Source organism: Tursiops truncatus, chromosome X (genome assembly GCF_011762595.2).
Source record: "Tursiops truncatus isolate mTurTru1 chromosome X, mTurTru1.mat.Y, whole genome shotgun sequence".
NCBI classification, from domain to species: Eukaryota; Metazoa; Chordata; class Mammalia; order Artiodactyla; family Delphinidae; genus Tursiops; species Tursiops truncatus.
Genome location: NC_047055.1, coordinates 108130171 through 108158115, shown reverse-complemented (window position 1 = coordinate 108158115; position 27945 = coordinate 108130171). Strand labels below are relative to the sequence as shown.

Sequence of the window (27945 nt, the reverse complement as noted above, 5' to 3'; positions counted from 1 at the left end):
AAACATAATTCACATGATGGGAATTATCATTACAGACATGGAAAATTTGGTAATATTTTTGAGATTTTTTTACTCGGGATGGTTTTGTTTCCATGTTTTTAGCAAAGTTCTTATTTGAAGTATGGAGTGATAGTATATGTTTATTTAGTTGCACATTGATTAAGAGTCTAAATCAGTAGTGTTTGAACTCAGTTCTTTAGGAAGAAACTAGATGCACTTCCTCCGTTTTCTAGAGATGTCTATGTAAACTGTCACGCAACATAGCTGGGTTCTTGGTTTTTAAGGAAGTAAGAAGAAATTGTTTGAATACAGCTTTTACTGATCAGCTAAAAAGTATGGGACATTAAAATTTGCATGAGACTGTGAAGCATGAGTTGCAAATTAAAAGACATCATATGAACCTTGCATCAATTAGGATAAAATAAAGTTTATTCCAGCAATCTGCTTAGCAGCCTTGTTAATGTCAAGGCTAATGAATGCTGCTGATGAATAAATTCCTGAAGAAGAAAGGACCCCAATCGGAGGTAAGCTCATGAGGCCTTCAATTAGAGACCAGAAAAAGAAAGGGCAAAGAAATTCTATGCATATGAAGATAAATCCTCTAATTTGCGTTTCTTATAATGTTATTGGCTGCCTTCTTTTTCTCACTAGGGTCATAATATTTATGGGTTTGAACTGGAAGTGCTACTTCAGAGAATTAATGTGTGCAAAGTTCCTTACTGGTCCAAGATAGGTCGGCTGAAGCGATCCAACATGCCAAAGCTTGGGGTAATAATAATTTTCAAAATCTTAACTTCTCTATTTGGTTTCTTTATATGAAGTAGCTACCAGGGAGTACCCTGTGCTTCTTTGACTAGGAATCTGTTGCCTTATGATAGGACATTTTAACTTTGGCACTAAACACCTTTTCCTTTGAATTCAGCATTTTATTGGTAAAAACCACTGGTAGTTTTTTTTTTTTTAACATCTTTATTGGAGTATAATTGCTTTACAATGGTGTGTTAGTTTCTGCTTTATGACAAAGTGAATCAGTTATACATATACATATGTTCCCAAAACTCTTCCCTCTTAGGTCCCCCTCCCTCCCACCCTCCGTATCCCACCCCTCTAGGTGGTCACAAAGCACCGAGTTGATCTCCCTGTGCTATGCGGCTGCTTCCCACTAGGTATCTATTTTACGTTTGGTAGTGTATGTATGTCTATGCCACTCTCTCACTTCGTCACAGCTTACCCTTCCCCCTCCCCATATCCTCAAGTCCATTCTCTAGTAGATCTGTGTCTTTATTCCCATCTTACCCCTAGGTTCTTCATGACCTTTTTTTTTTTCTTAAGTTCCATATATATATGTTAGCATATGGTATTTGTTTTTCTCTTTCTGAGTTACTTCATTCTGTATGACAGACTGTAGGTCCATCCACCTCACTACAAATAACTCAATTTCGTTTCTTTTTATGGCTGAGTAATATTCCATTGTATATATGTGCCAAATCTTCTTTATCCATTCATCCAATGATGGACACTTAGGTTACTTCCATGTCCTGGCTATTGTAAATAGAGCTGCAATGAACATTTTGGTACATGACTCTTTTTGAATTATGGTTTTCTCAGGGTATATGCCCAGTAGTGGGATTGCTGGGTCGTGTGGTAGTTCTATTTGTAGTTTTTTAAGGAACCTGATACAAATAGATGGAGAGATATACCATGTTCTTGGATTGGAAGAATCAACATTGTGAAAATGACTCTACTACCCAAAGCAATCTACAGATTCAATACAATCCCTATCAAACTACCACTGGCATTTTTCACAGAACTAGAACAAAAAATTTCACAATTTGTATAGAAACACAAAAGACCCCGAATAGCCAAAGCAATCTTGAGAACGAAAAATGGAGCTGGAGGGGGCTTCCCTGGTGGCGCAGTGGTTGAGAGTCTGCCTGCCAATAAAGGGGACACGGGTTTGTGCCCTGGTCCGGGAAGATTCCACATGCCACAGAGCGGCTGGGCCCATGAGCCATGGCCGCTGAGCCTGCGCTCCGCAACGGGAGAGGCCACAACAGTGAGAGGCCCGCATACCGCCAAAAAAAAAAAAAAAAAAAAAAAACGAGCTGGAGGAATCAGGCTCCCTGACTTCAGACTATACTACAAACCTACAGTAATCAAGTCAGTATGGTACTGGCACAAAAACAGAAATACAGATCAGTGGAACACGATAGAAAGCCCAGAGATAAACCCACGCACATATGGTCACCTTATCTTTGATAAAGGAGGCAAGAATATACAGTGGAGAAAAGACAGCCTCTTCAGTAAGTGGTGGTGGGAAAACTGGACAGCTACATGTAAAAGTATGAGATTAGATCACTCTAACACCATACACAAAAATTAGCTCAAAATGGATTAAAGACCTAAATGTAAGGCCAGAAACTATCAAACTCTTAGAGGAAACATAGGCAGAACACTCAATGACATAAATCACAGCAAGATCCTTTTTGACCCACCTCCTAGAGAAATGGAAATAAAAACAAAAATAAACAAATGGGAACTAATGAAACTTCAAAGCTTTTGCACAGCAAAGGAAACCATAAACAAGACCAAAAGACAACCCTCAGAATGGGAGACAATATTCGCAAATGAAGCAACTGACAAAGGATTAATCTCCAAAATTTACATGCAGCTCAATAACAAAAACAAACAACCCAATCCAGAAATGGGCAGAAGACCTAAATAGACATTTCTCCAAAGAAGATATACAGACTGCCAACAAACACATGAAAGAATGCTCAACATCATTAATCATTAGAGAAATGCAAATCAAAACTACAATGAGATATCATCTCACACCAGTCAGAATGGCCATCATCAAAATATCTAGAAACAATAAATGCTGGAGAGGGTGTGGAGAAAAGGGAACCCTCTTGCACTGCTGGTGGCAATGTGAATTGGTACAGCCACTATGGAGAACAGTATGGAGGTTCCTTAAAAATCCACTGGTAGTTTTAAAAATCAGCTCTTAGAATCTAGAGACAGCACATGTTTGTTAGCTCCACTTGGGCATCCCTGAGAGCAGAGTTGCGCGTTCTTGTTAAGGGAGGAGATTGGAAGGAGGAACGGGGGTTGGGGGAGGGGAGCAGACACTGAGTATGTGAGAAGACAACGGGCAGCATGCCTTCTGTGTTCGTTTTCTCTCACAGTAGCTCCAGGTTTATTGCACATTCTCACAGGGGTGGCAGAACTTGTTCAAGATCTTAGAGCTAGTAAAGGGAAGAACTAAAATTTTGAATCCAGGCCCCGTGTGACTCTTGTAAAGCTTGTCACTTCTCATTCTACCTGCTTGCTTCACTGAAGGGAGGTTGGGTGGTTTTGGATGAAGCACCTTCATTTCCTAAACCTGACAGTGCTCAGCGCTTGAAATCTTATTTTAGTCAAAGCCTTATCAGTAGAACGGCATGCTGCCTCATCAGAGAACTTAGGACTCTACCGTTATAATGCTCTCCAGAGGATTCTGCTGCCACAGTTTGGAGTTGGGAGCCAGTGCTCTTGCTTCTTTTCCTATTCATATCTTTATGGCGGTAGAGTTGTTATAAACACTTCATCCAAACACTTGCTTTGCTAACTCCTTACCCCCTTCAGGGTTCTTTATATGGCATCTTCTCGGTGAGGTCTGCACGATCACCCTATTTAAGATGTAGTCCCCCCAAATTCCTTTTTCCCCTCACCCTGTTCTATTTTCTCTTTTCCCTTTTCCGTGTACTTAATGACCTCCTAAAACTATATAATTTCTTTTTTTTGTTGTATATTTCAATTGAGACCAGGAATCTTTTCTATTTTGCTCACCGCTATATCCCTATATTCCAAGTGCCTGGAACAGTGTCAGATACGTAGTCAGTGTTCAAAAATATTTGATTGATGGCTGAATGAATGCATGAATGGAACAATGAGAGTTTCATCATTGTAATTTTGGGACTAGCCTCAAAGCAAGTTAGAATGAAATGTTCTCAGTATCTGTTCTTCCATGGGATTTGCTTTTTTTCCTCCCCTTGTAGGGCAGGAGTGGATTTGGTGAAAGAAATGCTACCTGTGGCCGAATGATCTGTGATGTGGAAATTTCAGCAAAGGAATTGATTCGTTGTAAAAGCTACCATTTGTCTGAACTTGTTCAACAGATTCTGAAAACTGAAAGGGTTGTAATCCCAATGGAAAATGTACGAAATATGTACAGGTATGTTCATGGATGCTTCAGAATTTGTCTGTCTTGAAATTAACAACAGCAAGACACCAGAATCATCCTTAGGCTGGAGAGACAGGAGCCTGTGGTGTTATGAAGGGGGAGATTGTCTGTCTTCATGTCAGACTCACCATCTCCATTACTTGAGTAATTTGAATTATTTGGCTTTTTGAATTATTCTAATTTTATCATAATATCTCCCTCATTTAACACCATCTTGATGCTTCCTGAGAGCAGTTTGGAAGTTGATGTGATATTTAGGTTTCTGCCCTTAATTCATTAATTCAGAAATTGATGGAAATATTTTAGAAATATAAAATCTGAGAAGTCATTCAAATATTTGGAGATATTGCTGATTATTTCTTTTTTCCAGCCTTGTTGAGGTCAAATTGACAAATAAAAAGTGTATTTTATTTAAGGTACAACTTGATGTTTGATATACATTGTGAAATAATCCTCACAGTCAAGCTAATTAACCTATTCATCACTTCACACGATCACTATTTTTTTCTTTTCTTTTCTTTTCTTTTTTTGTGGTGAGGACACTTTAGATTTACCCCTCTTAGGAGATTTCAAGTATACGATACATTATTGTTAACTGTAGCCACGTTGCTGTACATTAGATTTCCAGAACTTACTCATTTTGCGTAACAAACTTTGTGCTTGATGATCTCTTAAAATTTCTCCTACCCCTCTGGCCACTCCTCGTTCTTTTCTGCCTGTTCCTCCCAAGTCCTCAGACTGCTTCTCTTTCTGACTGCACTCCCTCCCTGGTTGATCTCGTTGAGTCGCAGGAATTTCAATACCACATGGGTGCTGATGCTTCCCGCCAGCATATCTTCAGTTTAGACCTCTCTTCCCTGAATTCCAGACTCATATCTCCACCTGCCTGTTCTACTTAATGTCTGACATTAACCTCCAACTCAGCTTGTTCCAAAACTGAGCTCCTGACCTCCTCTAGGTTTCTCTTATTTTTCCAGTATCGCTGGAAACCTCCAAAGTCATCCTCAGCCCAGAACCTCTGAGGCATCTTTGATTCCTCTCTCTGACATCTTATGTTCCATGCATCAGGAAATCCTGTCAGCTCCATCTTCAAAATATGTCTTTATCTGACCACTTCTTTTCCCCTCCGTTGGACCCACCCTGGTCTAAGCCACCAAACTCTTTCTCTTGGGTCACTGGGTCTTTCTTTTTTTTTTTTTTTTTTTGTGGTATGCGGGCCTCTCACTGTTGTGGACTCTCCCGTTGCGGAGCACAGGCTCCGGACGCGCAGGCTCAGCGGCCATGGCTCACGGGCCCAGCCGCTCCGCGGCATGTGGGATCCTCCCGGACCGGGGCACGAACCCGTGTCCCCTGCATCGGCAGGCGGACCCCCAACCCCTGCGCCACCAGGGAAGCCCTGGGTCTTTCTTATATTAGCCTCCTCACTGGTCTCCTTGCTTTTGCCCTTGACTCCTTGCTGTCTGTTCTCAACCCAGGAACCAGAGTCACTGTGCTAAAGTTAGATATGGCACTCTGCTTACAGTCTCCTAGTGACCTTCTGTTTCGTGCAGAGTAGAAACCAAAGTACTTATTTCGATTTACAAGGTCCTATACAATGGGTCTCTCTGCCGTTAGCTCTGTCCTTCTACTCTTCTCCATCATTCTCTCTGTTGCAACCATTGGCCTCCTTCTTGGTACTAGAACTGCCAGATTTATGCTCAGCTCAGGGCCTTTGAATGTGCTGTTCTGTCTGCCTGGAATGTTCTCTCAGAGATAACCCATCCACAAGGATTGCTCTCTCACCTCCTGCAAGTTTTTGTTCTCAGTGAACTCTTTCTCAGTTCCCTAATTAAAATTTGTCTCTGCTCCTGACACTTAATATTCCCTTTGCTTCTTAGTTTTTCTTCTTAATGCTTAGTGTTATATAACATATCACATATTAAATTTTTAATTTATATTCTGTCTCCCCCATGAGGACGGGAATTTTTGTCTGTTTTGGTCACAGCCAGCATCTAGAACAATGCCTGGCACGGAGTGGGTATGTAATACGTATTTAATGGATGGATGAATGAAAAAATTTAGGGAGTTTTCAGGTTGTATCTTTGTGGGATTTTTTTGTGTATTTTAGAGAAGGGCATTGATTGGGACCAATGGTATGAATGAATTCCTAATTTCATACTGACCTTATTTTAAATTGTTTCCAAAGCTGTGGTGCCGTTGCTCTGAAGTTAACTTATACCAAAAATTTTTTGTGATAGTTTATGAAGTTTTGATTATAATCATTGTTTCTTTTAATTACTTGATTCTGTTTCATTCTTTCTTTTCTGTACAGTGACTCTTCTCGTCTGTTGTACCTGTTGGAACACACCTGGAAAGATGCCAGGTTCATTTTGCAGATCATGTGTGAGCTAAATGTTCTTCCATTAGCATTGCAGATCACTAACATCGCTGGGAACATTATGGTAAATTTAACATAGAAAGGGGGAAAAAGCATTTCCTGTTGGATCCAGTGTTTTCTGGGGGTAGTTGTTATATGATAATGAGTCTAAATGCATGCTTATAAAATAAGTAACCTGTATTCTGAAAGCTGGGCTTCTTTTGTAAAATGAAGAACTGCTTGGGAGAAGGGGAGGAAAGCCAGGTGCAGTATGTTGAAATTTGGACGAACATAAGGACCATCTCTGACATCTGGATGTGTCTGATTTGTGGAATGGTCCATTTGGAAGTAAAGAAATAGCGCAAGTTGTCAGTATTTTAAGCTCTTTGTCTCATTTTAACCATAGTGCTTAAAGAAACTGCTAGAAATAATTTAGCACCTTTTTTTTTTAAAGCAGCCCTTGTTATGATGAGTGATTTTTGAAGGAGGTGCTATGATTAAATCTGCCAACTGGAAGTTGCTTTTGTTTATTCTGGTTTTGAGCTCAAGTTTTTTAAAAAAAACTTCTATTTAATAGTCTAGGACGCTGATGGGTGGACGATCCGAGCGTAATGAGTTCTTGTTGCTTCATGCATTTTATGAAAACAACTATATTGTGCCTGACAAGCAGATTTTCAGAAAGCCTCAGCAAAAACCGGTGGGTCCAAAATTGTATAGTGTTTTGCTTTTTCTTATCCCCCCCTTTTATTATCTAGATAGCTGTTTTTTTGGGTTTTTTTGCTGTGATAGTATCTGCTCCCCAAATAATTAATTCCCTGTATACTCTAGACTCTGTGTCACATTTGTTTTGTTGTTTTGTGTGGTCATTTCCTTCTTTACATTTCTCTATACAGATAAAAATTATTTGTGAAATACGAAATTCTTTGAGGGAGGCATTAGGCCTCTCTGATAGGTGGCCATACCTGGAAAGCGTTTTGCCTCGTTAGCCCTACCCAAACTTAGATGCAAGTTGAACCATTTATTTCCTTGAACCCATAAGCCTTTATTTTTGTGTTGTGTTGTTTCATTTTTATATTCTAGTAGGATTAAGGTCACTACAATCAGGTTTCTGAAGTGGCCTCCATCGCATTGGAAGTAAAACTTAGCTACTGTTTTATCAGCACTGATAGTAATTGATTCAGAATGGGAGTCTAATGTTAAAATGACCCAGGTTCTTATATTTGCTTGTTTTATGCACATTATCAAAATTAGTAAAGGAAGTATTAACTTATAGGAGTTTGACATCTGCTGAGGTATTGAATGTTGGCTATTAGTAAACTACTTGGGAAAGAATTTTCACTATATGGATGTACTTATTTTAAGGTGTCCATATTAATAATGAGAATAATGATAATATCTATATAAAATATTTTGTGTTTTTACATCATGAATGTTAGAGTAATGAATTTAAGAGGACTCTTAGAATCCCAAATTTTACATAATATGAATAGTTGAATTTTTAGTGTCCATTGATTTTATTTTATTTATTTATCTTTTTAAATTAATTTATGTGTTTATTATTGGCTGCGTTGGGTCTTTGTTGCTGCACGCGGGCTTTCTCTAGTTGCGGTGAGCAGGAGCTACTCTTCATTGTGGTGCACGGGCTTCTCATTGCGGTGGCTTATATTATTGCAGAGCACGGGCTCTAGATGTGCAAGCTTCAGTAGTTGTGGTGCGTGGGCTTCTGTACTTGTGGCTCACGGGCTCTAGAGCGCAGGCCTGGAAGTTGTGGTGCACAGGCTTAGTTGCTCCATGGCATGTGGGATCTTCCTGGACCACGGCTCGAGCCCGTGTCCCCTGCATTGGCAGGCGGATCTATTCTTAACCACTGCACCACCAGGGAAGCCCTGTCCATTGATTTTAAAATGTGAAGTTCTGTGAATTCAGAAATATTTTAAAGTAGAATTTGCATACTTATCAACTCAGATACAGTGTTTGTTTCGGTAACTACCATGCTTGGCATTCATTAGGATTTATGAAAATATTACAATAACTGTCTTTCCTCAGAGGTAGGACCACTAACTAAAAGTAATGTTAGATAGAATGTTAAATAGAACTGTGTACTGCAGTTGGAAAGGTGGGGGGGGGGGGATCATAAACCTTCTAAATTGGTCCATTAGTTGCTGGCTGGTGAAGTTATCTTTCCATTTGATATTAGGGAGATGAAGATGAAGACATTGATGGAGATACCAATAAATACAAAAAAGGACGTAAGAAGGCAGCTTATTCTGGAGGCTTGGTATTGGACCCCAAAGTTGGTAAGGCAACGCAGTGGCTCGGTTTGCCCCTGATGCTAAGGAACTTAATGCAGAGCCAGGCTTGAGAAACGAGAAGGCCTGAGTTATGTTTTGTAGGTTAGCGAATAGGTTTCATAATGACCTTATTTTCTCATGTTCATGCGAAAATCTTGTTTGCCAGTCTAACATCGAATTAATGTGAATCTTTTGTGGGTTTTTTTTTGCTGTATTCCAAGAAAGCTTTATTTATGGACATAGAACTTTTAATTTTGTATAATTTTCACATATCATTGAAATAGTCTTTTAAAATTTTTTTCGACCATTTAAAGATATAAACACTGTTCTTAGCTCATGAGTGGTACAAAAAGGGGGTAGGTTGGAGGATTTGCTCTGTGCAGTTTGCCAACCTATTTGTCCTGTGGTAGGAGCGCCTCTGTCTCCTCCCATCTACTCTTGGGCTCCGCCTCTGCCCAGCGTGCGAGGGCCAGTGCAGTTGGACAGCAAAGTTAAAGTACAGGCAGTAACTACCAAATTGAACTGTAAGAAGAGAATAATTGTTTCCTGTAATCATGAATGGCAAATAAGATGTTTTGTGGTAAACAGAGCTAGAAAAGGTTAAAAAAATTTTTTTAAATCATCTTAACCATTTTTAAGTGTAGTTGAGTAGTGTTGTTAACTGTATTCACATTGTTGTGCAGGAATGAATGTCAATTTTATCAAGTAACTTGAACTCTTGAGTAGGAGACATTTTTGACAAAAGTAATTTTATTGTGAGTTGTAATGAGACAGATCACTCATCCTATGGTGTTAGATAGATCTGGCCTTGAATTCTGGCTATGTGCTTGGGCTGCCTGTTTTAGCCTGCGTATGCCTCAGTTTCCTCTTCTTTAAAATGATGGCAAGAAAAATACCGCACAGAGATTTAAGGAATAATAGTACCAGACACAGAGTAAGCTATCAATATATGCTTGCTGTTGTTATTATTGTCTTAATTGTGGACATTTATTTTTATTCAGTTTCTTCTCAAGGTGAAGATAACTCTTTGTAAATGTCCTAGAGAAATATAGTAGCTTTCTGTTCACCCTTTGCAAGTGAAAAGGGTGGATCGTTCCACTGCTGACATTTATGTGTGCATCTCTTGTCTCATCTTAGCAGTTTGTGTACAGGTAAATGGGCTGCCTGTTTTTATTCCCTGCAGGTGTGATTGTAAAAAAATGTATAACCACTCACTGGTATAGCCCATGAAACATTTGGGGAGTGGGGGTGTGGAGGGTAGGTGGGAAGGAATGCTTTCTTGAAGGAGAATTTAACAGCATTTTTTGGAAATGGACATGGTACTTGTCTAAAGTAATTGATATGGGAAGCTGTTTGCCTATAATAATGGCGTACTTTGGCGACTGCTGGGATTTCAAGGCGAGACAGTGTCTCTTCTTTCCTTTTGTGACCTGACTCTTCACTCTAATCCAAGTCATTTTTACAGAGTGGTAGTTGACTCCTTTTTTCCTTTTGTGTACCTCACAGCTCTGGATAGTATATCGTTTCATAATATGTTACTTCTAATATGGCGTTTTGCCAAATCTACTTTTTTAAAAGACTTTTTGTAACGGGGCTTTTTTCTTGCAGGTTTTTATGATAAGTTCATTTTGCTTCTGGACTTCAACAGTTTGTATCCTTCCATCATTCAGGAATTCAACATTTGTTTTACAACGGTGCAAAGAGTTGCTTCAGAGGCACAGAAAGTTACAGAGGTTTGTATTCAACTGGGAACTCTGGATATTGAGATTAAAAGTAGTGCTTATAGAAGGAAGATAACCAAAGGGCTCAGTGTTCTAGTTTTTCCTCATAAAAGATAACACTATATCCTTTTTTAGTGGTCAAAAAAGGGGGGAGGGTTGGGTAGAAGGAGACTCAGACTGGTTCTGTGTCTTTTATCTAACAGCTTTATTGAGATGTAACTCATGTACTCTGCAATTCACCCATCTAAAGTGTGCAATTTAATGGCTGGTAGTTTATTTGCAGAGTTTGCAAACCTCACTACAATCAATTTTAGGACATTTTCATTATTCCCCAAAGATACCCTATCCCTTTTAGCTGTAACCTCCCTCAATCCCTTCATCCCTTCCAGATCTAGGCAACCACTAATCCTTCTGCCTCTAGATTTGTATATTTTTGTACATTTCATATAAATGGAGTCATATGTGACCTTTTGCGTCTGGCTTATTTCATTTAGCATGTTGTTTTCAAGATTCATTCGTGTTGTAGTATGTATTAGTACTTCATTCCTTTTTATTGCTGAATATTCCATTGTAGGGATATATCTCACATTTTGTTTATTTTAAGATCAGATTGTCAATTTATGCAAAAATGCCTGCTGGGATTTTGATGGGATTGTATCAGATCTGTGGATCAGTTTGGGGAATATTGCCATCTTAACATTGTTAAGTCTTCCAGTCCATGAAAATCGAGTCTTTCCATTTATTTAGGTCTTTAATGTGTTTCAAATATGTTTTCTAGTTTTCAATGTACAAGTCTTGCATTTCTTTTATTAAATTAATTCCTAAATATTTCATTATTTTGGGTGCTATTGCAAATGGAATTGTTTTCTTAATTTCATTTTTGGATTGTTCATTGCAAGTGTATAGAAATATGACTGATTTTTTGTATATTGATCTTGTATCCTGCAACTTTGCTGAACTCATTTACTAGTTGTAATAGTTTGTGATTTCTTAGGATTTTCTATATACAGGATCATGTTGTCTGTGAACAGAGATAGTTTTATTTCTTTCTTTTCAATCTGGATGCCTTATATTTCTTTTTCTTGCTTAACTGCCCTGGCTAGAACCTCCAGTACAGTTGAATAGAAGTGGCAAGAGTAGACACCCTTGTCTTGTTCCTGACATTAGGGGAAAGCATCTAGTCTTTCACCAGTAAATATGATGTGAACTGTGGGTTTTCCATAGCTGGCCTTTATCAGTATGAGGCCATATCAGTATATCATCAGTATCAGTATTTTGTTGAGTGTTTTTTTTATCATGAAAGAGTTTTGGATTCCGTCAGCTACTGTTTCTGCGTCTATTGACTGTACGGTTTTTGTTCTTTATTCTTTTAATAGGATGTGTTATATTGATTGTAGAGCCATCCTGTGTCCCTGACATAAATCCCACTTGGCTTTGGTAGATAATGCTTTTTATATATCACTGGATTTGATGCGGTAGTATTTTGTTGAAGAGTTTCTTTCTGTATTCATAAGGGCTATTGGTGTGTAAGCTGTCTTTTCTTTCTCTTAAATTAATTTATTTTTAATTTTGGCTGCATTGGGTCTTCATTGCTGTGTGCGGGCTTTCTCTAGTTGCAGCGAGCGGGGGCTACTCTTTGTTGTGGTGCACGGGCTTCTCATTGCAGTGGCTTCTCTTGTGGCAGAGCGTGGGCTATAGACACGTGAGCTTCAGTAGTTGTGGCTTGCAGGCTCTAGAGCGGGGAGGCTCAGTAGTTGTGGCACACGGGCTTAGTTGCTCTGCGGCATGTGGGATGTTCCCGGACCAGGGCTTGAACCAGTGTCTCCTGCATTGGCAGGCGGATTCTTAACCACTGCGCCACCAGGGAAGTCCTGTAGTTGTCTTTTCTTGTTATGTTTTTGTCTGGTTTTGGTCTTAGGATAATACTGGCCTCATAGAATGAGTTGGGAAGTATTCCCTCCTTTTCTGTTTCTTTGGGAGAGTTCGTGAGGGATTCACTTTAATTCTTCTTTAACTTTTGCTGGTGAAATTATCTGGTCTTAGACTTTACTTTTTTTGATTGCTAATTCAGTCTCTTGTTACAGGTTTATTCAGATTTTCTATTTCTCCTTTGGTCACTTTTGGTAGAGTCTATATCTTTCTAGGAATTTGTCCATTTTGTGTAGGTTATCTAATTTGTTGGCATAAAATTGTAAATAGTATTCCTTTTTAGTCACTGTTATTTCTTTAAGGTCAGTAGTGATGGTCCCCCCTTTTATTCCTGATTTTAGTAATTTGAGTCACCTTTTTTCTTTGGCAGAATAGCTAAAAGTTTATCAATTTTGTTTTTTTTTTTTTTTTTTTTTTTTTTTTTGGCTGCGCCAGCATGTGGGATCTTAGTTCCCTGACCAGGGATCAAACCTGCGTCCCCTGCAGTGGAAGCGTGGGGTCTTAACCACTGGACCGCCAGGGAATTCCCATAAATTGTGTGGTTTTGTTTTTTTAAAGGTCAATTCCCTGGGTTCTAACCAAATTTTATTGTTCTTATTTGTCACGGCATGTGGAATCTTAGTTTCCTGACCAGGAATCGAACCCACGCCCCCGCACTGGAAGCGTGGATTCTTAACACCTGGATTGCCAGAGAAGTCCACTGTTGATCTTTTCAAAGAAGCAACTTTGGTTTCCTTGGTTTTTCTCTGTTGCTTTTCTGTTCTCTATTTCATTTATTTCTGTGCTAACTTTTATTACTTCCTTTTGGTTTCTTTGGTTTGGTTTGCCCTTCTTTTTCTAGTTTCTTATGGTGGAAGGTTAGGTTATTGATTTGAGGTCTTCTCTTTTAATTTAGATATTTACAACTGTAAATTTCCCTTATAAGCAGTGCTTTAGCTTCATCCTGTAAGTTGTGATATGTCACACTTGGCCTTTTTATAGTCAATCCCCTCTTCCATCAGTCAGTCATTGATCTGACTTCTATTACCATAGCTTAATTTTGCCTGTTTGAGAACTCATATTAATGGAATAATACAGTATGTACTCTTTTTAATTAATTTATTTTACTTTATTTATTTTTTTACTGCGTTGGGTCTTTGTTGCTGCGAGCGAGTTTTTCTCTAGTTGTGGAAAGCTGGGGCTACTCTTCGTTGCGGTGCGTGGGCTTCTCATTGCGGTGGCTTCTCTTGTTGCGGAGCATGGGCTCTAGGCGCACAGGCTTCAGTAGTTGTGGCTCGTGGGCTCTAGAGCACAGGCTCAGTAGTTGTGGCACACGGGCTTAGTTGCTCCGCGGCATGTGGGATCTTCCCCAGCCAGGGCTCGAACCCATGTCCCCTGCATTGGCAGGTGGATTCTTAACCACTGCGCCATCAGGGAAGCCCTGTACTGTTTTGTATCTGGCTTTTTTTGTTCAATGTAATGTTTTTGAGATTAATCCATGTTATTGCAGTATTAGTAGTTCTTTCATTTTTACTGTTAAGAAGTATTTCACCCTTACCTGTTCCCCTGAGATGAGCATATGGATTGTTTTCAGTTTGGGGCTGTTATTAATAAAACTGCTGTGAACATTCTTGTACAGATCTTTTTGTGGATGTGTGCTTTCATTTTGGGGGGGGTAAATACCTAGGGAGGGAATTTGCTGGGTTGCATGGGCAGTATATGTTTAACTTGATAAGAAACTGTCAAATTGTTTTCCTAAGTGGTTATACCGTTTTGCACTCTTACCAGCCATGTATGTGAATTGTTCCCCTTCTACTCCAAACACTTGCTATTTTCAGGCTTTTAAATTTTGGCTATGAAAGCATTTCTTAATGATTCTACTCATTAAACATCCTCTTCAAAAGGATCTTTTTGAATTATCTCACATGGATTTTAACTAGTGATCATTCAGTCAACAGTTTTATGTAGGGCTTAATAACTTAATGTGTGGTTCTTCGTATATAAAGCTTATACAATTGATTGTCAGTAGGGAATTTGATTAGATTTGGTTCTCCAGCAGTAAAAGATGTAAATTAACCTATTATCTCTGTATGTTTTTCTCTGCTTCTTTGTACATGGGGCAGAAGACGTCTGTTTGCCCTCTAGCTCCTGAATTTACATGTCTTTTGGTTCCAGCCACATGCTTGGGGGCTGTTTTTCAGTCCCAATTCCATATTCCCAGAAGAGAGAATCTTAGAGGCTTGCCTAAGTTGTTGAACACACTCATCCATCAGCCATGACCACAGGAGTGTGTTCACCCAGTACAAATACGTCTGCTGAGGATGGGCCCTTCTGTGGGACTAGAGGATAATTTTACAGAGTAGGTATTGAGTAGACATCCCCACAAGGTAGTGAATACATTCGGTTAATAATATTCTTTGGACTTTGTCCTGCTGCTGTGTCAGTATTAGGATGATTATCATTATCCAGCGCCAACCCCCCCCCCCCCCCACCAACCCTGCCCCCCGCCACCAGTTTGTTTATTTGAGCTTTCCAGTTTGGATTTTGGATATGAAAACATTTCAGAGTCGGAAGGGACCTTAGAGGTCATCTAAAAAATACTATACATGTAGCAGTTTATGGGTTCCATATCATTTTCCTGTGCAGTGCCTCAAGTCTTGAGAACAGCTAGTGCTGGTGGAGCCAGGCCTGGACTGTAAATTTCCGGACTCCAGATCCTTTCCGTTTACTTTTTATTGCACCTCCATAGTTGCTGTAAATAAATTGGAATGTGTACCAAGATCTCTTTAATAGGTTTGCTGTCATCATCTGCTCTATTGGAAAACAATAATAGTCCCTGTTACTATTGTGAGATTGTTCATTTGAAGTTATTGATCTTTATAAAATCAGACACTTTGTAAAGACTGGGTTATCAAATGGCATTGACTTGACATACTTTAAGCCAAGAGGTTTATTTTTAATTTTGAACCTTTGAAAGGGCAAATGTGCCTGGCTTTTCTTGGCAGCCTGTTAATAGAATTAATGGAGCCTTGAGAAAAATGGTCTAATGCTTTCCCTGCATTTTCCTGCTGTAAATTTTAATATAAGAAGACTGCTGGTTGCTTTCTTAAAATGTTGCTGTTTTACTGATTGCAAAGCAATTTGTAGACAAAAGGTACTACATAAATACTAAGAAATATACATGTATTAATTTTTAGAAATGTCGTGGCCTATTAAAATATGGGCTCCAAATTCCTAAAAGAAACCTGCTGATTTAGGATTTATTTTTATTTTATTTTTTTTAAATACTCTGACTTCACTCATCAATTACATTTTTTTAATTAATTAATTAATTTATTTTTGGCTGTGTTGGGTCTTTGTTTCTGTGCGAGGGCTTTCTCTAGTTGCGGCAAGTGGGGGCCACTATTCATCGCAGTGCGCCGGCCTCTCACTATCGCGGCCTCTTGTTGTGGAGCACAGGCTCCAGACGCGCAGTCTCAGCAGTTGTGGCTCACGGGCCCAGCCGCTCCGCGGCACGTGGGATCCTCCCAGACCAGGGCACGAACCCGTGTCCCCTGCATTGGCAGGCAGACTCCCAACCGCTGCGCCACCAGGGAGGCCCCTAGTATTTATATTTTTATCTTTCAGTCTAAAACATTTACAATAATTGCTATGATTCCCCATAGTTTAAAAAAATTTTATAGCATTTTGTTTGCTAGTACACAGGACTTAACAGTAGTTTAGCTGCTTTTTTATCTTTTTTTAAATTTTAGAGATCTCTCTTAGTGTTTTTATTTATTTATTCATAAATTTATTTATTTTATTTTTGGCTGCGTTGGGGCTTCGTTGCTGCGCACGGGCTTTTCTCTGGTTGCAGCAAGTGGGGGCTTCTCTTGTTGTGGAACACAGGCTCTAGGCACGCAGGCTTCAATAGTTGTGGCGCACGGGCTTAGTTGCTTTGCCCGTGCACATGTGGGATCTTCCCGGACCAGGGCTCGAACCCGTGTCCCCTGCATTGGCAGGTGGATTCTTAATCACTGTGCCACCAGGGAAGCCCAGTGTTTTTATTTTAAGAACAATTTCCCCAAACATATTGCTCCCCAATCTTGTTGAAGGGAGGAAAGGAGCATGTGTAAAAATTCATCTCTTTAAATGATACCTACATTTGTCAATAACTAGACGGGGGAGGTACTGGGAATGATGGGCTGAGAGAATTGGAGGAGAAGAGGGCAATGTTGAGTTGTTCTGCAGCCCTCTCAGCTTTTTCTTCTACCACCCACACTTTGTTGACCTTTACTTAGACAAGAAAGTAGCTTTTCAAGATGTGATCACGGGGTCAGCTCCCACAGTGTATGATTTTGGGAATTCATTTCATGAAATTTTGATTTGTCTGAAATTTTCATCGTGTGTTCATCAGGATGGAGAACAAGAACAGATCCCTGAGCTGCCAGATCCAAGCCTGGAAATGGGCATTTTGCCCAGAGAGATCCGGAAACTGGTAGAGCGGAGAAGACAAGTCAAACAGCTAATGAAACAGCAAGATTTAAATCCAGACCTTGTCCTTCAGGTATCTCTTTCCACTCAGCAACCTCTGAGTGACAGTCTCACCTTTGAAAATTATCTAGGAGTGATTTAAACTTGATGCTGTGGGCAAATGCATGTGCTTATTTTAAGTTGGTGGGTAGGAAACCATTCAAAAACACTGTATGCCTCAAAATACAAGGCACGTCCATCTGCAGAACTGTATCTGAGCAACATCCTTCTGACTTCTGGGAACTTTGGAGTGTGTTTACTTGATTCTAGGAGGTCAGGGAATCATGGATCTGGGAGGATGGGTTGATTATGTTAAGAGTTCTTTTTTCCAGGGTTATTGCGGGTTTCCTCTTCTTATTGGTGAGCTAGAAAGCATCTAATGTAATGCTGAAGCACCTACAAATACTTTTGTTTGTCTTTTGTCCTTATGTGGCCTGCAGTATGATATTCGACAGAAGGCTTTGAAGCTCACGGCAAACAGTATGTATGGCTGCCTGGGATTTTCCTACAGCAGATTTTATGCCAAACCACTGGCTGCTTTGGTGACATACAAAGGAAGGGAGGTAAATGGCGTAACCGTCCTATATCTAAAAATGAGAGTATTTTAAACTAAACATGTTATGGGGTAGGAGAGCCAAAAAGTTTATTGCTTAGTTATATAGCTTCAAGTATCCCTTTCTTAGGACAAGTTTGAGACAGATATGCTTTTTAAGTAAGGATTCATTCATTCGTACATTTTGTGTGCGTGTGTGTATTTATTTATTGAGCATCCACTGTGTGCCATGGATTATTCTAGGTACTGTGGATAGAGTGGTGAGCAAGACGTAAAAAGTCCCTGCATCGTGAGCCTCACATTCTGCCTAGGGCAGGGGGTGTAGAGGGGCTTGGGGTGGGGAGAGCGTCATTCAGGAAAACAGAGTCTAAATAAGTGCATAAACAAATACAAAACATAAGAGAATATGATAGAAGTAATGCTGTGCAGATAAGTAAACAGGGTGGAGGGCTAAACAATGTTAAGATGGCTGGCTAGTTTAGCTTGGTCAGGGAAGGCTTCTTTAGGAGCTAACATGAATGAGAACTAAGCGACATAAGGGAGCTAGTTTTTTTTTTTTTTGCAGATATATTAGGTTGGAGTGTGAGGGAAAAGAAGAAATCAAGGAGGATGCCTCCATTTTTGTCTTCTAGCTGGTTAGCTAGTAGAACCATTTATTAAGAAGGAGAAATCTGAGGGAGAAAGATTAAGTTTTATCTTGGATATGTTACCTTTGAGGCTTGTAATAGATCTGTAGGCATGTTAAGTAGGCAGCTGGATGTATCAGTTCAAGTCCCCAGTGTCAGGAATATATCGGGACTGGAGTTATAGATTGAGGGTAATTGGTTTTAGAAACATGGGCCAGATACCAAACGGATTTGAGGTACTGTCCCTTTGTAAACACTAAAAGCTTCATTTGCTTTAGCACCACGTGCATGGCTTTTCCTTAGTTTGTAAAAGAACAGTTATGTTAAATATTATATTCCATTTAACTCCAGTAAAATACTGATTTCTGTCAGTGGATTTAAGACTACTCGGTCTTACGGAGGTAGTGGTTATGGGCAGAACGCTCATGCTGGGAGCGTGGACTCAGAGTACTCTTAGAGTAGAGTTCGGCACACTACAGCCCATGGGCCCAATCCAGCCCGCCACCTATTTTTATAAGTAAACTTCTATTGGCACACAGTCATACTCATTCGTTGAAGTATCATCTATAGTTGCTTTTGCAAGTACAGCGGCAAAGTTGAGTAGTCAAGGTGGAGACTTGCATGACCTGCAAAGCCTAAAATATTTACTATCTGGCCCTTTTCAGAAAAAAAAAAATGCTAACCCCTGCTTAGAGTCTAGATCAGGACTGTCTAATAGCACTCTGAGGTGACGAAAACGTTCTCCATCTGCAATACCCAGTGCAATAGCCGCAAGCCCCAAGTGGCTAGTGAGCACCTGATGGCTGGCTGACGAAGTGGATTTTGAGTTTTATTTAATGATAATTAAAATAAATTTAACCTCACATATCCACATGTGGCTAGTGGCTGCTGTATTGGACAGTGCAGATCTAGCTGGCATGAAACGAACAGGATATTGAGAAGTGCTCTTCTTTTGGGAGCCCGCTTTCACTCCGCTGAGGGCACAGTGAGGAAGGACACTTGTATTGGACACCAGCATTATGCGAGAAGCTTTCAGATGCATTATTTCCTTAAGACCCCATAAGAATCAATCGATATAGGCAAGAGTGTTCCAATTTTGCAGATGACGAAGCTAATAAACTGAAAGAGGTGAAGTGTAACAAGTGACTTCTTTGGATGGGAATCCAGCTCTTCCTGACTGTAAGGCTTTTGCTACATGGGGGTTGTCTGCTCCATCTCAGGATGGCTCTCCTGTTGCTTTATATTCTGCCCTTATTCCTAGAAGAACGTTGTTTTTGATACTCATCTCAAGACATAGGCCTTTTTTTTTTTTTTTTTTTTTTTTTTTTTGCAGTACGCGTGCCCCTCACCGCTGTGGCCTCTCCTGTCGCGGAGCACAGGCTCCGGACGCGCAGGCCCAGCGGCCATGGCCCACGGGTCCAGCCGCTCCGCGGCACGTGGGGTCCTCCCGGACCGGGGCACGAACCTGCGTCGCCTGCATCGGCAGGCGGACCCCCAACCACTGCGCCACCAGGGAAGCCCGACATAGGCCTTTTTTACTTGAGAAGATACAGGTGTTTTAGGGGCTCATTGAAGTGAGGAAAGGATGTTTTCAGTTTCTTTGGCCAAGTTTACTTTAAAATTATCTAAATTTTATTTCTCTGTATGTATCCAGTGGCTTCTGATAGAATACCATCTTATTTTTGTATTAGGAAGTGCACTCACTATGCCCCAACTGGGTGATAATACATGGGTTGACTATTGAGATTGGATCAAGATTACTCTTAAGTTTCTCATGAGAGGCAGTAGTTGACAATTTACTCCCTTGGAGAGTGCCTCTTGCTGTTGGGAAATCCCCGTTGTTACATTTTCTGCATTGGCTCAGAAATCCACAAGCTTAAAAGGGCACTGTTGATAATGATAAGCCCCAAATTTGTCCAATAATCTCCCCCAACTCCCCTAATCCATTGTACTTTAACGGCAATATTTTTGGTTAGCTCGATTTTTAATGGGGAATTTAAACTCAATTTTTATTTTTCTCTTATTTAAAATATAACAACAAATCTTTCTAAACTATTTTTAAAAAACCCTACTCTTCCCACTAAAAAACAAAGAACTTCAGACAAATCTAGAAATAATCATATGTGATTTAAGTTCTTGGCTTCTGCTTCCCTTTGTCTCTTTCCCTTTTGCTCCTTCCCACAAATAAAAAATACAACGGTGGGAAATGGGCCTTTAAAGTAATGTGAGGTTAATGAGAAATAATAATTACACAGTTGCTTCCTGGAAATCTTATTCTAGAAGAGGATTCAAAGCCACGTACAGAAATTATTTCCTATAATAAAAATGATTGTAACGTATTGATGATAATTATTAGCACTGGCGGATGGAAGTATTTTATGTGATAATCTGTCTTTGGGTTTACTGTTTTTTCCCGTACGTACTATTAGGTCTTTGTGAGTTCAAGCATCTCTTGATTATTAGAGGTAGGAGAAGCGAAGTGTAAAATGAGAGTCAGTTTGCCGAGCTTTTGGAATATCTTTGTAACTTACCGAACTTATCTTTTTTGTACTAAGAGTAGACCGAGTAATATAGTAACCTGAAAATCCTAGAAGTTGATTGCTTTTAAAGTCCTTGTGGGATAAATTAGATTAAGGTTCAATTGGAAATTAATGAGACGGAAACCTGGTAGCATGTTGTCTGAAAAAGATTATAAAATTTTGCACTTGAATATAGATTAATACACAGTCTGGGGAGGCCTTAACCCCCCCCCCCGCCCTTTTTATTTTTAAGTCTGTTTTGTGTGTGCTCAGTTTGTTGGAATCGTGCAGGTTTGGCTCTGGTGACCTAATAATTTCTGTAATCAAATGTATTATGGCTGCTAGAGTACTCAGAGTAATTACTAATTGTACTTTTAAAAACAGGTTTATAATAAAAATGCTAATAGTTGTGTCAAATGGACATCAATATTGTCTTTTCCCAGGTGTGATCTTTCACACTTAAACTCTTCTATGATTTTTAATTGCTCGGTGGTAGAGGAATTAGTTAATGGTTAAAGAATTGTATGAGGGACCTCATGGTGTGCAAGTTATTTAAAAATAATGAACTCAATGTTTCCAGAGAAGTAATATGGAAACCTAGTTGACAGATAACTCGAAAGTGAGTCTATATAAATACCATCTGTATTTGTGTTTATTCTCAATGTATGTGTAGGGAGACATAAAAAAGATACTGAGCAAGTTGGTAGCAGTAAGTGGACATATATTTTAAATCACAGAGAAAACAGACTAGGTAGTCAAGTGACTGGTGTGGTAATTGAACTGATTTTTCACTAGATGGCGATAGACACCCTGAGATCATTAATCAATTAAGGGTTTTATTCTGTGAACAATAGTGAAAGCCATTTAGTGACACAGATCTGTCCAAATTTTTGACTTTTATTAATTTTGAAATTATTAAAGAAAGGACCAAAGGATTGTAATAGTCTAGTGTATTTAGTGTTTAAATAGTGACAGTCTTTGAATAAAAAGTTTTATTGATAAGAACAATTATTTTATGTATCATAGCAAGCTAATTCTTCTATCAGAGAGCTCAATTCACACTTCTGGCCGTGGGGCTACAATCCATGACTCCCTTGGTCACAGTATCAGGCTAATCTAAAGAGAACTGAAATGATTTTGATGTGTAATTTTGCCTCTTTGAATTTGTTGGGGTTTTTTTGAGGGATTTAAAACTTACGCTATACTTATAAGCATACTCATTGCATAATCCGTAGTGTAATGGTAATATTTGTCTTTATGGAATAATTACTGCTTACTGACACTGGTATTGTCTTATTTCTGCACTCTGTTATTTCTGTGCCCTTGAGAAAATGATTTTTGGTCTGGATTTCTGATTGCATTTTAAAGTGAATGCATGCTCTAATGTTTGGGTGTAGAGCCCATGCTTTTTCATTTTCTCACCCAGTAGGCTAAAGTGAGTCTTTGCCAGCCTGCTTGCCAATCAGTTGTAGACTGCCTAGCTTTCAATTGTGTTTGGAGCTGAAATTTGTGCATTTAGAAAATGTGTCCAAATCATTGCATGAAAACATTGCAGTCAAGCCCAGGGCAAGCCTTCCTGGGAGTCTCTTGGCCATGTGCTAGCACCTGTCAGGAGCCCTTCAGAATGGCCCTGGGATGGAGGGCTGTAGCCTTTGTTGATGTCAGCGGCAAAAGAGAATGAGTGAATATATAGAATCTTATAATTGAGTGCTAAAGGAGACTTTCAACTTTATCTAGAAATAAGCAAAAATTTCACTTTTCCAATCTTTTTTCTTAAAAAAGCCTAGTTTTAAAAAATTAAATGCAATAAAATATTGTGGAGACAGCTAAAGACCCTTTCCTCCCCACCGTCACTCATTTTTTTCTTTTCTTCTTCCAAGGTAACTGCTCCCTCCGGGTTGGTTTTGTCCTTCTTGCCCAGGGATTTTTGCTTTTACAACAAATACGTGTACCTATACACGTGGTGCCTTACAAGTTTTTACCATTTATGTGTCATGCTATCATATTTTTTGCAGTTTGCCAAAAGAAAAGTATGGGAAAATCCCTACTCTGTATACCAATTTTTAAGTATGTCCATGTTGATACATTTTTAGACTTGATTTATTCATGTTACCTATTGTGTAATATTTCAGTGAATAAATACAGCACAGGATCTTTTTTATTCTCCCATTGGCCATCTTTTTAGCTTTCCTCATTTTCACTTCTTTTACTTTTTTGCTGTTGCGAATGGTGCTATAGTAGACAGTGCCACATGTGTGAGAGTTTCTCTAGCGTATTACTAAGAGTGGAGTTTGCACATCTGCAAGCAGTATGGCATGTTATTGGTAGGAGCAGTCATTTAATTTATCATAGCGAGTTAATTCTTTCAAATAGCTAAATTCATATTTATGGCCATGGGACTACAATACATGACTCCCTCCATCACAGAATCAGAGGTTAATTTAAAAACAGTTGGGAATAATTTTGATATACAATTTTACCTTTTTGAATTTGTTGTTTATTTTTCTACTGAGGGATTTTTAGACTTCTTAGATACTTGTAAACATGCTTGTTGCATCATCCTTAGTGTTCCACACCTTTGCCAGCATTTGTTATTATCAGAATTAAAAATTTTTGCCAGTCTCGTGAGTGTGAAGTGGTATCTCATTGTGATTTTAATTTGCATTTCCCCAAGTATTAGTTAAGGTGAGCATCCTTTCATGTGTTTTAACTCTTCAGTTTTCTTCTTTTCAGTGTGATTTGCCTGTGCGCATATAGGTCCTATTTCGCTGGGTTGTATGTCTCTTAGTATTTCTTCTTAGTTATTCAAAGGCTGGTTCTTTTTCGGTCATTTTTGTTGCAGATATCTTTTAGTCTGTGACTTATCTTTTTAACTTTATATGCGGTCTTTTCTTGTGCAGAAGTTTTTAAATTTATTGTCAAATATTTGGTTTTTTCCCCCTTGTACACTGTGTTGTTTTTTTTCTTAAGAAACCTTTCCCTCCTTCAGTGACATAGACATTCTCTCTTATTTCCTTCTAAAAGTTGCAAGCTTTGGTTCTTATTCAGGTCTTAAACCCTTCTGGGAATTATTTTTAGGGATCGTCGTATAAGTTAGGGATCTAACTCTATTTGTCTTTTTGCTTCCTGTGGAGTTGTTGAACCTATTCTTCTATTCCAGGGGTCGAGAACCTAGAACTCCAGGGCTAACTCCTGTCCACTGCTTGTTTTGTGTAAATAAAATTTTGTTGGGACACAGCCACACCCAGTTGTTTATGGCTGCACTTGTGTTCTGTTACAATGGCAGAATTGATTAGTGCCCAGAGAGCCTGAATGACCTGCAAAGCCTAAAATATGTACTTTCTGGCCCTTTACAGAAAAAGATTGGTGGACCTCTGGTCTAAAAGAGAGTCACGTATAATAGAAAAGTCACTCTCATTTCTAACAGCATCAGTCACAGTGGGTGAAAGTAGAGGAAAGTACACTCAAGGTAGTAAGAAGGAAGGAAAGCAATCTTTCGGACATCTAAAAAAACATAGATTTTCAAGTTTTATCTGTTTATATTGTCATATGAGAACTTCTCATAGAAGCAGAGCGAATGTCTGTGACTCCTCAAGTTCTTTGTGACATTTTATGTGTCTGTGCATGTGTGTGCTTTTTTGGGGAAAAGGGTGCATAGCATTTAAGAGATTCTCGAAGGGCACCATGATGCAAAAATGCTAAAGAATTGGTGGTTCTTATATTTCTTCATTTCTGCCCTCGTAGGTTGAGGGGACACTTTAGTCTTAAAAACGTATGATTTTGTTACCTAAAACATGGCAGTATAAAGAATTTTCTTGCCAGACCAGACTCATGGAAACTGTGTGGGTGGTAGGAGGGGAAGAGTTCTGTCTCCAGGATTTAATAGCCACCATTAAGACTACTTTTAACTTCAGCTGACCTACTAACATTTTGATTTTTTTTTATATAAGAAGATAATTTCTCTTAAGGCTGAAAGTGAAGGTTTAATATATTTTGGTAGAATATATTTTACGTTAAAAAAAGCAATATCCTTTTTCAGTGGTTACAGATTACTTACCACTTTGAAGCTGTTTACATTATAATATTCTAAGCCAGAGAAACTTTAAATTCAGTTTTTATTGTTGTATTTCAGGGAAGTTTGGGTTCTAAATTCTTGGCAGTTCTTCATACTGTTCAACTTTATTAATTCACATCTACTAATTCAGAATTGGTGGTAATTCAGATGTAATGAGTTGAAATTCTTCATAGTACAAATTAATAGCAAATTTAGAGCCGAGGTTCTTTTTATATACCTTTAACTTCTATAGAAACACCTGTTTTCTGTTGAGTAAGTGGCATCTTAACTGCAGATTATTTATATGGGTGAACTTTTACTAATTAACATCTATATTTGCTTGTCCCTTTGTCTGTATCCTTTCTGAAATTGGTGAAAGTAATGTTGGTAAATATAAAGCTAAGAAGAGGAAACACCTTGGAGATACCCTATGGAAGGCCAGTTCAAATTATGATAAATTAGACCTTCAATAATTTGAGAGAAATGCAATGACAAAACAATTTCAAGTATATAGAACACAGTATTGCACTCTATAAATAAGTGGGTTACATTTAGGCCTGGTTTGAATTTATGTACTACTTGAACACACATAATATTTCTTTCAAAATGGCTAAAACTTTAGACTTTCAAAAAGAAATTCAGAAGAATGTTATCCCTCTCAATGTTTGGAACCTATCCCCTCCAAGATGCCTGGACATCTGCCTTCATGTGCTCTTTGGGTTTTGAACGTTGCAATGTATAGGTTTAGGAGCAAACAGGCGGTTGATGTTAGAGGTAGCTGGGAAGAGGGAGACAGGGTCAGGTCCTGCCTGTGAACCGGGCTGGGTCTGTGAGCAAGTCTTTTGTCAGAAAGAAGTGCCTCGCACCCGTCCTCACATGTACCTCCTGGGTGTCAGCGGCGGTGACAGGTGGTCCTGGGGCTGTGGGGGCTGGCCTCCCTTGTCTTCAGAATGCCATGGTTTATTTCATTAAAGAAGGTGGAATTTCCTTACTCTCAGTCTAAATTAGGGTCTTTTAAAAACCCACATGTTGGTAGTTTTACACCTAGATTTCATAATGGGTCTGTAAAAACTAGTATGAATACTTAAAATTTTTCTCTTAATTGACCAAAAAAGGAAAGAAAAGAAAAGCCTGCAGCCTCAAATTGTTTCTATATTCTCCAGTCTCTACTTGTGTTTGGTTTGTCGGGGATCACTATGTCTGTATTTTGATGTCCCCCACCCCCACCCCAGCACCTAGCCCCGTGCCCCACAGAGTGTGTGCTAGTTTGCTGTGACTCTGGGATCATGCTGGTCTAGTAGTTTCTGCAGTTATAGATGGGTGGGTGTGGAGGAGATGCATTTTGTGATATAGGATCTTGATATTTAAGCCTTATTTGAGTTTATAAGAATGGCCTGGATACTCAGAATAAGAAAAAGGCTACTTTATACGTTTCTACTGGGCCACTCTCATTTGAGAAGGCAGGGATGGTATTTTTGCCCCGACATTTTGCCCATTTAATTACTGAACCCACTGGGAGTGTGACTGAGGATGAGGAGATAAATACTATAGGACTAACTTTGTGTCGGCGCCGCTGATCTCTGCTCAGATTGAGTTTCATTACTCTGACTCGAATCACAGAAACTGAGGCCTGGAAACCTCTTCCTTTCTTCCCCACCCCTCGCCACAGTGAGTGATTTTCTGTTAACCCAAACTCATTCCTCTTTCTACATATGTGAACATTTTCTATAAACCTGTTTTGGTGTATGTTTCTTTTTCACGAGCCGCGTGTTATTTGCCAGGTGTTCTACAGCTCATTGCTTTGGCAGTGAACCAAGATGACAGAGCAGTAATGATTTCGAAAGTGCCATTCCCTCCTTGTTAAGACACAAAAAGAAAAGTGTGAAGTTATTAACCACTATTCACCAGTGGCACAGAAACTGGCGTAAGGTTTAATTGTCTGGATCCACAGTCAGTCTGCCTAGGTAGTTTCCTGGACAATGCTACTCTTAAGGAAAGGGGAAAATATCCTGTAACTTTATTTCTTTTCCTCCCATGTCCACCCCCCTTCACAGATTGTGGATACAGATGGTTTGTAGAGAAAGGATCACTGCAAGCCAAAAATATTGATCTTTTCTCCAGATTTTCCTTTCCTCATCCACCCAGGTAGTAGATTTATGGGTGATGTGGTTGCACTCGGCAACCTTGCAGATTTCCCCATCCCCCAAATGGATCAGCCGCCCCAGCGTTTGAATCTGATGATGTACAAGATGTCACCGCACCATCTCCTGGCTTCAGCCATGCCAGGGACACTCTGTGTTAATTGGAAGAACCTGCTTTCGGCAGCCCGCGCCGTCTGGTGGCTTGTGTGTGCTCTTCCCAGCAGTACAGTCAGGCCCTTCAGAGACAAATCCATCTCAAATTTAAAAACAGAACAAGCTGATTGGGTTTATTATGGCTCAGGACTGGTTAACTGAGAGCAGACTAATAGAATTAGTGCCTTCTGTTTGCGTTTCATCATTTCGGTAGGCAGCATGAGCCTGTGTCAATTTGCCATATCATAAATACGGTGTGAAATTACAGTGAGCCGAGTTTGGTAAGTTGTGGGAGTTTTGGAAGGCGGGGAGAAGGATGGCTTTATGTATGTGTGTATGTGCTAAGAAGCTGTTTGATTTTAAGCCAGAGATTCCTGAGCCCTGTAGTCATTGCTTTAGAGATTTTGTACATACTTTGAAATTTAGTGCCAGTGTCAGGTTGTACAGCTGTCCTTGTCTCCTTTTTATTATTAATTTTGGTGGGTGAATGGGCTGGTGTCACTTGTACACTTGAATGTATTAGAGTCTCAGAATTTAAATTTTTTCTTTGAGGGTTCCCTCCCTCGTTTAAAAAGCGAAATGACATAGAATGTAACTGAAGCCAATCTCTACTTGCATTTTTAAAAGAACAACAGAGCATGAGGGATTTCCAGAAATGACTTGTGTGCGGTGTTTGGGATTACTAATTGTTCTTTTCAGGTTTGGGTTTTGTTTTCTATTACCTATTTTTATTGCCTTTGTTGTTCTACGTTTAAGAAAAGATTTGTTCTTTTGAGGCTAGTGATGAGAGTGTTTGCCTTAGGGCTAAGAGTTGAGTGGGGATGGGAGTGGAGCAAAGATATTAGGTTTCTGTCATAATTTGGAGTGTCAGACATTTGGCTATATT

At 39.3% G+C, this 27945-nt stretch overlaps 1 protein-coding gene and 1 non-coding gene across 7 annotated transcripts in view; both read left to right on the top strand.

Annotated features, from left to right (window-relative positions):
• Positions 1 to 27945, top strand: part of POLA1 (DNA polymerase alpha 1, catalytic subunit) — a 303889-nt gene that overhangs the window by 49484 nt on the left and 226460 nt on the right. For all 6 annotated transcript variants that reach the window (XM_033850128.2, XM_019927727.3, XM_019927725.3 and 3 more), the window contains 8 exons: positions 652 to 768; positions 4041 to 4216; positions 6537 to 6666; positions 7159 to 7278; positions 8779 to 8878; positions 10481 to 10605; positions 16898 to 17047; positions 17454 to 17576. In XM_033850128.2, the coding sequence (XP_033706019.1) occupies positions 652 to 768; positions 4041 to 4216; positions 6537 to 6666; positions 7159 to 7278; positions 8779 to 8878; positions 10481 to 10605; positions 16898 to 17047; positions 17454 to 17576 (1041 nt within the window). The remainder of the gene's footprint in view (positions 1 to 651; positions 769 to 4040; positions 4217 to 6536; positions 6667 to 7158; positions 7279 to 8778; positions 8879 to 10480; positions 10606 to 16897; positions 17048 to 17453; positions 17577 to 27945) is intronic.
• On the top strand, positions 9853 to 9982 carry LOC117310477 (small Cajal body-specific RNA 24). Its single transcript, XR_004524622.1, has one exon.